This window comes from Mirounga leonina, unplaced genomic scaffold, assembly GCF_011800145.1.
Source record: "Mirounga leonina isolate KUSES-001 unplaced genomic scaffold, KU_Mleo_1.0 Mir_101609, whole genome shotgun sequence".
NCBI classification, from domain to species: Eukaryota; Metazoa; Chordata; class Mammalia; order Carnivora; family Phocidae; genus Mirounga; species Mirounga leonina.
Window position 1 is genome coordinate 12,711,277 of NW_023270164.1, and position 11,436 is coordinate 12,722,712.

The 11,436-nt window shown below is 57.6% G+C and overlaps 1 protein-coding gene across 3 annotated transcripts; it reads right to left on the bottom strand.

Annotated features, from left to right (window-relative positions):
• Nucleotides 1–254: 254 nt before the first annotated feature.
• TFE3 (transcription factor binding to IGHM enhancer 3) lies at nucleotides 255–11,436 on the bottom strand. 3 transcript variants are annotated; one of them, XM_035004415.1, is made up of 10 exons: nucleotides 11,180–11,436; nucleotides 8,755–8,868; nucleotides 7,390–7,684; nucleotides 6,483–6,728; nucleotides 6,296–6,400; nucleotides 4,715–4,832; nucleotides 4,111–4,167; nucleotides 3,857–3,932; nucleotides 2,556–2,730; nucleotides 255–2,105 (listed from the first exon to the last, which is right to left on the bottom strand). In XM_035004415.1, the coding sequence occupies exons 1-10, from the start codon at nucleotides 11,293–11,295 to the stop codon at nucleotides 1,665–1,667; spliced, it is 1,743 nt and encodes a 580-aa protein (XP_034860306.1). In that variant the 5' UTR covers nucleotides 11,296–11,436; the 3' UTR covers nucleotides 255–1,664. The 3 variants fall into 3 exon arrangements, with proteins under 3 accessions (XP_034860306.1, XP_034860313.1, XP_034860315.1); XM_035004422.1 differs by having other exon boundaries at nucleotides 2,583–2,730; nucleotides 11,180–11,432; XM_035004424.1 differs by lacking the exon at nucleotides 11,180–11,436 and having other exon boundaries at nucleotides 7,390–7,628.

An 11,436-nucleotide genomic window follows, 5' to 3' on the forward strand; every position in this document is an offset into this window, starting at 1 on the left:
AATGGGAATAAGAAGCGGCACTTTCTTGATAAGTATTCCTTAGATTCAACCATTCAGTGAAACACTCGGAACAGGAGGGTGTCTGGCAGGTAGTTAAGGACTGACTGCCTTTGCTTACAGGTTGTTTTCCTCCAGCCCCTCTAAGTTCTTTTATCCATCCCACTTAAATCTATTTCTTCCAAAACCCTTTCCTCCTCCTGGCCAGCCCCAACCGTGCTCATTGTAGTTAAATGCAAGGATAGGAGACTCTTTGCCAAAGTTAAAAGCGCATCAAACACGCCTAGCATTTATTATTTTAATCACAAACCTACAGACCCCTTAGTACACCCTCCTTGGGGCTTGACCCTAAGGATCCGAAGCTGAAAACCTTGGGTGTATGTGGTAGGAAGGGTGAGGATGGGCAGGGAGTGTCTCTTAATAGCTCTGAAATGGGGAGGATTCCTCCAAATGGAGAACTGGGTGGAGGCCAGAGGTTGGAGGTGACCTAGCTTCTGAGAAGGGGGGGGGTCAATAAAAAAATCAGATAAACCAAAGAGGGGTACATATGCTTTTGCAACCCTCCCTCCAACCCTCTGCTTTGGTGGGGTAGGCTTCCACTTTTTTCCTGGGCTTGGGAACTCCCCAGAAAGGCCCCTTCCTTCATCTTGTTCCTCTACAGACTGTAAGAGTGCTGGGGTGTTGGCTCTGGGAACCTGGACTCAGGACCCCTAATTCCTATCACCTCCCCAAACTGCCCTTCAAGGTAGGAGGCGGGACTCTACCCAAGGGTGAGGGTCTAGCTCTCACTCCTGATGGAGGTCTGGAATGTCGACCCACAAGATTTCAAGATCTGCCCCCTTCTCCAAGGGCGAAGTTGGCTCAGAGCCCTCCTGGGTTAGGTCCCATTGGTCCCAGGCTAAGGCTGGGGAGCTGAAGTACCACTCCCCCCTGCAGCGTGGAATGCTTGGATGGGATGTTGCTAAGGGACAAGGTCTGTGATCTCCTCGTGGCCTGATCTCATGGACTCCTCCGTGCCTGAAATACCTGCGAGTGGCTGTGCCTATAGGGAAGGGGCGGAGCCTAGCTCCTGCCTTGCTGGAAGGCCAGGACTGAGCTCCCAGGTGAAGGGCTCGCTCTCCTCCTCACTTCTGTTCCTCGGCTGGACAAGGCGGGGATCAGGGGAAAGGGGCAGGGCTTAAAACCCCAGGGTGAGACCTCTGTTATTGTGACTCCTCTTCCTTGCCAGGATGGACTAGACTAGTGGTTCCAAGAGAGGGGGTGGACCGGTATCCTGCTACCTCCTTATCCCAGGAGACCTGGCTAGGACTAGTAAAGTCCCTAAGCGACAGGGGCCTAGCTCATCCCGCCTCCTTCCCACACCTGGGCAAGGGCAGGTCCCAAAGGGCAGGGGCGAGGCTGTGATCTCCAGGGGACAGGCCCGGAGGTTACCGCCTTCTCCACGGCTGAAACACCTCACTGGTTGGTATTGTGGGGAGGGGGCGGGGCCTCATCTGACTCCTCCTCCTCCCCTGGTTACGGGGGTGGGACCTCATCACATCTGCTCGTCCCCCACAACACCTGGGCAGGGCAGTCTCACGGGAGGGTGGGGGGGGAAAGGCGGGGCCTCATCCTGACACGTCCTCCTTTCCTGGGTGGGTAAGTCCCAGGGGAGGGGTGAGGCCTGATCAGGACTCCTCCTCCATGCTGAAGCTGCTGCGGCGACTGCTGGCCTTGGAGACAGCGGGGGATACCGACGAGAGCAGGGGGTCAGAGGCAGCCCGCAGTGGGGACAGGGCGCCCGACAGTCCCCCCACCCCCCCCTCCTCCTCCTCCATCAGAATGTCCTCCAGCCCCAGGTGGAAGGGGTCCCCCAGATCCCCCAGGTGGTCGCTGGGAAAGTGCAGGTCCAGAAGGGCATCCGAGGGTGGCGCCGGGGGCTGCTGATGGGGAGCACTCTGGGCAGACCCCCCCGCTGCGGGAAATGGTGCTGTGCCCGGCCTGCCCTCCTCCTCAACGTCCAGCTGCTCTGGCTTGAGGCCGTCCGAGGCGGAGGTTGTGGCCAGGGAGAGCAGCCCGGGGCTGGGAGGCACCGGCAGACCATGGATCTGCGCCTGCAGTTCTAGCTCCTGCGGAAAGTAGGGGGTGGGGAGGCGGGATCAGATGGGGTCACAGTTCCTCAGGGGCAGAGAAGTCTGACGGTTCCAAGGGCGGGCCGCCTGGGTGCCAAACCCACCTCTGCTGCCTGCTCACTAGTTGTGCGACCCGAGGCAGGTTTTGCGTAAGCTCGCGGGGCCTCCGAGCCGCGCTCTGTACAACGAGTACGCGGCCTCAGAGCATCCGAGCCTCAGAGCATCCGAGCCGGGGCTACCTGAGCAAACGGAGCCGGGCTCCCGGCACAGCGCGCCACACGGGACCTACACCATACGCGCGAGCCAACGCTCGGCGCTATTCCCGTTAAGGTTCTGGGGGCTACTTGTCGTCACAGGCGCGCCCGTCGGGGCGGCCCGGGGATCCCCCAAGTGTGCCAGGAAAATGCTGGCCTGCTCTGCCTCTGCCTGTCGGAAGCCCCCTGTCACCTGTGCCCCGGCCTCCTCGTCGCAAACCTGGATCCGGAGCTGCAGGCTGCGGTTCGTTTGCTCCAGGGAGCGCTGCCGGCTCTCCAGGTCTTTGGAGCGTTGCTGCTCCTTCTGCAACTTGCGGATGTAATCCACAGAGGCCTTCAGGATGGTGCCCTTGTTCCAGCGCATCTCCCTGCAGGGCCCGACGGGGGACAGGAGGGAGCGCTGCATCGTCGGGGGCGGCGGGAGCTGAGGGGGCAACCGTCCGCGGCAGAACAGCCCGCCGCGGGCCTAGACCCACAGTTCGGGGGCTGCGGGGTACATCAAGGGGACGGAATGCCCTGCCCAGTCGTTCCGGGGGAAGAGCAGATTCAGGCTCCCGCCTCAGGGCCTCCAGGCCAGCTGTGCCCTCTGCGCGGACACTCTTCCCCAGACACCCAGAGAGATGGTTCCTGCCTCACCGCAAACGTTGCCTCCTCAGTCCAGGCCTGCCCTGTGCCCGCCCTCCTCACCCCGAGTTGTAACCCTCGCCAACATTCCCCCATCTTCTATTCTTTTTTTAAAGTCAGCTCTACGCCCAACGTGGGGCTTGAACTCACGACCCTGAGGTCAAGAGTCGCACGCTGAGGCGCCTGGGTGGCTCAGATGGTTAAGCGTCTGCCTTGGGCTCGGGTCATGATCTCCAGGTCCTGGGATCGAGCCCCGCATCGGGCTCCCAGCTCACTGGGAAGTCTACTTCTCCCTCTCCCCCTGCTTGTGCTCTCTCTCTTTCTCTCTCTCTCAAATGAATAAATAAAATCTTAAAAAAAAAAAAAAAAGTAGCACACTCTACCAACTGAGCCTGCCAGGTACCCCCCCATCTTCTCTTCTTTTTCTCCACAACACTCCTCATAACTGCCCAGATTTTACTTATTTATCTTGTTTGTGGTCTGTCTGCCTCCACTAAAGTATCAGTTCCAGGAGCTCAGGCATTTTTGCCTGTTTTGTCCCTCTGGTATCCTCCGGGCCTAGCGCGGTCCCTGACACAAAGCAGCTCAATGCATCTCTTGAATGAATAATTAGGAAGTACTAAATGAACCAAAAGCAAAGTGCCTCTGTCATATGGGGACCAGATGAGGCACACAGACTGCAATGTCATGCACCTAAAATTGTAGGTTGGGGACAATGGGGGGCTGTGCCCCTGCTCGGGGTGACGAAGGCTGGATGGGCCAGGGCCAGGAGCGGAAGACGCCGGGCACTTTCCACCCAGGAACAGCTTTGGGAGAATGGGGCCCTCGTCCCACTTTCCACCAGCCCAAGGCTCCCCGGCCCAGACTCACGGGTCACTGGACTTGGGGATGAGGGTGCCCAGCTCCTTGATCCTGTCGTTAATGTTGAATCGCCGGCGACGCTCAACTTTGGGGGGGCGGGGAGAAGAGTGGGAAAGTTGTCAACAGGCTGAGGAGGGAAGAGGAGCTGGGGGGGGGGGGGAGGCTGTTGAAGGGACAGCCCCCCCCCCCGCCCCCAAGGAAGGCCAGCATGGACTGAGGCAGGGCTACACAGCATGCCGGCAAGGACGCGGAAGCTCACTCACTTAGGTTGTGATTGTCTTTCTTCTGTCGTTCCTTCAAAAGGGCCTTGGCCTCGGTCTCTGGAAGAGAGGGGGGGGCAGTCAGGGCCTCTGGACATGGGAGAGACGGAGGGCAGCACGTACGGCTGCCGGGGATAGGATGTGGTGGGTGCAGGCAGGGAAGTGACTTTTTTTTTTTTAAGTGCCACTTTTATGATTTTTTTTTAAAGATTTTATTTATTTATTTGACAGAGAGAGAGAGACAGCGAGAGAGGGAACACAAGTAGGGGGAGTGGGAGAGGGAGAAGCAGGCCTCCCGCGGAGCAGGGAGCCCGATGTGGGGCTCGATCCCAGGACCCTGGGATCATGACCTGAGCCGAAGGCAGACGCTTAGCAACTGAGCCACCCAGGCGCCCCTATGATTTTTTTTTTTTTTAAGAAGCCCTGGTAACAGGTCATTTGTTAAACGTGAGACGAGAGGAAATAGGGTAAAAGCAAGCCCATGGGCCGTGTGGAAGAAGAGGGCAAACAGCCCCTTTCTGTCCGCTTAAACCCCTTCCCCCGGCATCAGGCCCACCTGGTTGACATGGGGCTCACCCCGGAGCGGGGCCAAGAGCCTGGCCCTTACCAGAGATCTCCCGTTTGATGTTGGGCAGCTCGGCCGGGCAGGAGTTGCTGACAGTGATGGCTGGCGTGGCCACGCCCTGACTACTGTACACATCAAGCAGATTCCCTGACACGGGCAGCTGGGGACAAGGAGGGCAGAGAGACAACAGCTAGGACCAGTCCCAGGCCTGGCCCTTTCTCAGAACCCGGCCCCACCCCTCCACACGCTCCACAGATAACCTAATGCAAGGAGTGGCTGGCTCAACGCAGGGACCCTTCCTTCTCGTTCAGGGGAACTTTGCGCGGGACACAATAGTGGGGGACAGGCTCACGCAGACCCACCCTGCTTCGCTGGGGGACCCGAGTCTGCTGGACCTGTCCATCGTGCCCCTGCACGCCCTCAAATACCTCAGCAACCTCTGAAGCCCCTCTCCCCAACTCTGGGGGTGGCTCTGAGAAGCAATGCTGGAAAACCACCCGTTCACAGGTCTTTGTCGGCTACGATGCAACATTCCAGCCCGTCAGCCCGTCCTAGCACAACATTCCAAGTCGGCATTCTTGGAACACTCCAGCTCAATCTTCTCAGACCTTAGGAAACTGTCATGGTAACGTTCCATCCAAAAGCTGGCCTTCCGGAGAGTTCCAGCACGATCTCTAGTCTTCTGCCGTGACTGTGTCGCACAGGTCATGCACCAAGCCCCTGACTTCTAGTATCTTCCTACACCTTCTGATCTCTCAGGATTTCTTGTCCAACTACTCAATGAGCGCTGCTTTTATGCCAGCCTTGATTTTTTTTCTCTCTCCTTCGCCCTCTCCCGGATATACTCTAGGGCTACACACTAATCCCTAAGTAATTAGTCCCACCTCTTGATGAGTTATCATCTCTTGAAACTCCTGCTAGTCTGCTGGATCCATGAGATATAACGCCCCAGTCTCTAGCTGTGTCCAAATCAATAAAAAGTTCTGATAAGCTGGTGCCAAATTTATACACGCTTCTGTCCTTTCAGGGTGTCAGAAAGAAACAAAGCCACAGCCCCTTGGTATGTCCCAAAGCAAGTTATGGGACTCCTGGAATGTTCCAGAACCAGAATGGTATAATTTAGTGGCACATCCCTTGCTCTAGAGAGTTTTATCCACTCTCTACAAGGACCCAGCCTCTTGGCATGGTTCACTGAAAGAGATGTTGTACGTTCCAATCACCCCAAGGTTCAACCACACCGTGTTTTAAGACTTTTGCTATGTTCCAATCACTACATGGTTTGGGTATGTCCCAATGACCTGAATCTCTTGGTACATTCAAATTGCTACAAGAGTCCCATTCCTTGGTCCCTCCCACACGGCAGCTTGAGTGCCTGGGTATGCCCTGATTATTTCCACGGAGTCCCCACCCTTGTATCTATCAGCATCTACCAGGTCTACCTCTCCACACAGCCCAACACAAGGGACCAGGGCCCTGGTATGCTCTCTTCTCATCCCACAGCCTCCTTCTCTATCTTAGTACGATCCAAAGTAAGGGTCTTATATACACAGCCAGCCTGGGTGTCGTCTCAGGGATAGAGGGATGCGACTGATGGTCAGCCAGCCTCCTATCTCAGGGCCTCACCGTGCTGGGGAGCTGCAGCCCTGCAGTGCCTCCGGGCAGATAGCTGAGCATCTCATCGTTGTAGCTGGATTCCAGGCTGATGATCTCATCAATGACATCATCAATCTAGGGGAAGAAGGCAATACGGACGAGGGTTAGAAGAAGCTGCACGAGGGAGAGCACGGGAAGGTCGTCTGCAGCCGCTTACCTCCTTCTCTGAGCTGGACCCAATGGTGAGTAGTGCCATGGGGCTGTTGGGAGCGCTGCCTGCAGGGCCGGCGGCATGGGCAGCCTCGGGCGCAGGGAGCGGCTGGGCACCAGCAGCCCCCGGTGGTGGGGTGAGGGCCTGGGAAGCCAGCTTGGGGCCGAGCGTGGTGGACAGGTACTGTTTCACCTGTTGCCGGCGTGCCTGCTGTAGGTGGTAGCGTGTCGGGTTCTCCAGATGGGTCTGCACCTGGGGGACGAGCGCGAGGAAGGACGGAAGGGGACACGGTAGGATGGGATGACTCTGAGCCCCAGGCTGACCCTCAGAGGTCATCTGTTTCTAGGCGCAGGCCAGCAAACGAGGCCCAGAATCTGAGATGCCCCAACCTCCCCAAATCCTGGGAAGTCTCCCCCAGGACCCAAAGTCTCTTTCTCCGAAATCCCTCCCAGCCCCCCAAGAGCCACCCACGGCTGACAGAAACCCTCAGTTTCTGGAGCACCCTGTCACAGTTCCCAAGAGTCCCCGCCCCCCCGTCTCTGACATCACCTAGGAGACCTGAGAACCACACATGGCTTCCCAAGTCAGCCCAGTGGCCAAACTCTCAATGTATCACACGCACAGGAGGCTCTTCCTGCGAAGTTCTTCCTGGGGTTACTTCACAGGAGGCCCAGCACCCACTCGAGGTGCCCACGACCTTCCATGGTCCACCCAGACATCCTGTGGCTCCCAAGAACCCCTCACCCCTGTACAAGAATGCCTCGGAAGCCCCAAACGCAATGGGACGCTAACACAGCCTATCTGAACAGTAATTGGAACCTTCCTTAGAACGCCTAGGACCTCGGGCCCGAAGCCACCACGACCACTCCTCAGTCACTGAGACCCCTCCCAGGGCCTCTGGATGTCACCTTACCTTGAGCACCTCCCTGGGCACCTGAGCAGGGGGAGGACGGCCCAAAGTGTGGCCCCCCGCAGAGACGCCGACGACTGAGATGGCGGGAGAGGCAGGGGCAGGGCTGGGGAAGGAAGAGGCTGCGGCCTGTTCCCGTCGCTCACGCCTCTCCTGCTCCTGGGCCTGGGCCCGCATTAGCTGCTGCCGCAGCAAGACCCGCGATGAAGAAGAGGCCGACATGGCAGGGGTCCTGGAGCCCCCTGCAGAAGATGATGCAGAGAGTGGAGCTGGGGTGGCTTGCAGTGATATTGGGAGGCTGTGGAATGGGAAATATGGGGCCACAGGTAAGCTAAAAGTCTCATCCCAAGCCTAAGGAGTCATCGTGGGATACAGCAGATGCTGGGCTTCGGCCTGGTGTCCGCCTTCAGGGGTCACAATGTGGAGGAGCCAGGCCTGGTCACGGCTCTCAGGGGTCACAGTCTGACAGGGGAGACACAGGGACCAAGCCCACGCCCAGCCCTCAGGGGTCACTGTCTGATGGGGGAGACAGTGGAGCCAGGCCGAGTCCCAGCCCTTAGAGGTCAGTCTGGAGGTGTGGGGGGGAGTTTCAGCCCTTGGTCCTTATGGTGAAGGCTGGATCGGGGCCTGCTCAAACATTGAGGAGAGATGCCATTGCTAGGCTCTGGGAGAGCGGTTCATCCTATTTAAAGGAGAGCAGAAGGATGCCAAATTGGGGCCGTGGCAGTAGATTAGGATACAGAGGGCTCTTAAGCTCAATTTGGGGCTGAGGATGCTCCCTGAGCTCCTGATCGTGGGCATCTGGCTACAGGGGCAAGTGCAGGCCCTTTGTCTGCCCCTGCCTGGGCCTCTAGTCCCAGGAGCTAGTCAGTCTTGAAAATCTCAGAGATTTCACAATCCTCTCTTCCTGCCCCTCTTCCAGGTCCCCTCCCCTCTCTTAGAGCCCAGGCCGATGACTCAGCACATTTAGACTTCCAAGCTGGGGGAAAGAAGAGACCAGCAGGGGTTCCTCAAGGGTTGGGGGTGGGTGAGTCTGTTGAGTGGGGGAAGGGGTGAGCAGGGGTTGTGGGTAGGGCTCCGCGGGGCGGCTGGGCACACACAGGCCATCCCAGGCTCCCTGCAATATTTGTGTATGAATGGGAATGTGGGTTGGGGGGCGGGGGGTGGGTGGGCAGGGGAGGTCTGGTTCAAGCTAATGGAATCCCAGCTTGGCCACCTGCTTTCCTGTGTGACATACTCTTTCAGGCCCCCAATTTTCCAATCAGGAAAATGCAGGCTGCCGAAAGGGTTGGCCTGGCACTGAGGGCCTCTGCCCCAGAGGGGATGGAGGGGTCTGAGGACTTGGGAGGGGAGTCAGAGGAGACAGACCTTGAGCGTAGAGGTGGGGGCTGGCTTTTGAGCTCGTAGTAGCTGTCCGGATCGAGGACACTTTCTAATTCGATGTCGGCAACAATCCCAGATTCCGGAAGCAAAGAGTTGAGGCTGAGGGTGAAAGGAGGGAAGGGTGATGGTCAGTGAGTGTATGGAGACCTCACTCCCCTCCAAGAGAGAAAGAAAGAGTGGGCAGTGGGAGGAGAGAGACACCAGGGGAGAGGGGAACAGAGTGCATCCCTCAGAGGAGGCCACTCCTCTGGGTACCACCAGCGGGAATTCCCAGGTCTTCCTCCCTCCCCACACCCCTCTTCCCTCCCCACTCTCTTTTGCTCTGTTACCCATAGTCCTTTAGGATTAAAAATAGTAAGATTGCCTGGATCCCAACTCCTCAGTCTAACACAATCAAGCGTAACAACCTGGGTTTGAGGGAAAAGAGAAGCGAAGAATTTAGGAATGACAATTCACTTTGCAGGAGTCCTGACTTTGCATTCAGAGTTCTTCCAGTCCCCACACCCCCTACTGGGGTCCTGGCAGCTGAAGGTGAGCCCACGTGGGTCTATACACTTAACAGCACGGTAGGAGCATCCTTCGCCCAACAGTCCATTGTGACACAAACTGAATGCATCACAAAGAACTGGGGTCGATGATTCACTTGATGGAAGGATCCACGACTTTGCAAATGAGTACCCCCCCCCAGCCTGAGTTCAGGGTATGCCAAAACACACACAAATACGAAACAGAAATATCAAGGGCTCTCCTCATTCCAGCAATTTGGATTTAAAAGAGGGAGAATTGGGATGGATGATCCGCTTAGATGAGCATTCTTTTCTTGGCGGGAGGAGCCTATCCAGCGCTCTTCTGTTTTTTTGGATAGAAACACACACACACACACACCTCTAATACCAACACCCACTGACACAAAATAAAAAGCCATGTACACCCCCCCTTTAAACTATTCCCACTACTGTGATGAACCAGGTTGTTATGAAGGCATCAGAAGATGGGGAAGCATTAGGTGCAAAGGCTCCGGATCAGCCCTCCAGGCCGGGCGGGGGGGGGGGGGGGGGGCAAGACCCTAGTGTGTAGGGGGCATTCACATGCACGTGAATGGATATGCATCCTGAATTAAGTCAAAGACTTAGAATCCTGAGACACTGTGGGTGACTTCGCTTGACGAGAACTCTCTCCCCTCCCCAAGGATCTGTCTTCTTCCTTCCTTTCTTCACCCTCAGATGGGGACTTAAAACCACCCAGGAAGTCGGGAAGAGGAAGCTCGGGGAGCCGCTGAGCTCAGCACAATCCCAGGAAGAAAGCAAAGCCCCATCTCCTGCTCACACACCCATTGCCCAGAAGTTCAGAGACATGGGCCCTGGGGTGGGCAGGGTGTGGACAGAGAGGGGCTTACAAGCCTGCTGGTGGAACTGAGGATGCAAAGAGGCCACAGAGGGCCCACCCCGGCAGGGATGGTGCAATTGGTGCTCATTCCAGCTCTAGGGACAGATTCGAGATGATTTCCAGGGTCTGACAGACAGACTGGGAGGGGGAGAAAAAGAATGTATGCGCGCGTGTGCGTGTGCACATGTATGTGCGCCCGCGCGCAGGGGTTGAGCCAGGCTGGCTGAGAGGCTAGGATGGGTGGCAGCAGGAACAAGACCCTCGTCTGGGTTCCCAAATAAGGTCTGAGGCCTTCTTCCCTGACCTAAGAAGTAGCACCATCTCTGTTGCCTCTGTCTGCCTCGCTGTCTCCCATTCAAGCCCCTAGGGGGGTGTGGGAAGAGGACTTTTCCACTATCCCTAGGATCTGACCCAGCTGGGTGGGTGGGCAGGGGTGAAGTGATTATTCGGGTCAAGTCTTGAATGTTGCTTCTCTTGCTCACTCACACACACAAAGCTGGTCCCATGTAGCATATCTGAGGTACCCCCAAATCCCTCCAGAGTCCTGTTATCCCCAAACAGAGCCTCAAGCAACCCAGCTTCCAAGACAGCACTTCTGTCTCCCAGTGTCTCCCAGGACCCTTTCTCTGACACTGAGGGGAAAAGTCCCTTCAGATCAGTGCCTCACCTACAGAGTTCCCCCTCAAATTCATTCCCCTCACGCCTGACTCAAGGAGCCCAAATTCAGCATCAGTCCCCCAAGTTCAGTTACCCTAGACCAGGCTCTGGACACAACAGAATCTTCCCCTTCTAAACCCAGTCAAGAGCCCCCCAAATCGGCACCAGGCCTCCCTTAAGGCACTTCCATGACTTCTTTAAGCCTCAGTCCAAGCAGGCCACCGCCGGATTCCTTAGGTACCCCCCCCAAGACCGGCGCCCCGACGTCCTCCAAGCCTAGGCCGAGGGCCTCCAATCCCAGTCCAGGGCTCCCGTTGTCCCCCCCAGGAACCCCAGTCGGCACCACCGGCCCCAGGCGGCCCCGCACCTGAGCAGCTGGGCCGAGTCGGCTGGCCTGCGCTCCTCCAACAGCACGAACACGGCACGAGGGCCTTCCGCGCTGGCCTCTACGCCGTCCCGAGCTGGCTCGGCCGCATGAGACATGACGCCCGGCCCCGGGCGAGCCCTTCCAGGCCGGTCGGGCCTCGGCCCGGTCCCCCTAACAAAATAAGAGTCCCCCTCCCCCCCGCTCGCCACCGCCTCCTCCGCTAAGCCATGGAGCGAGCTCTGCGCGGGCGGGCGGCG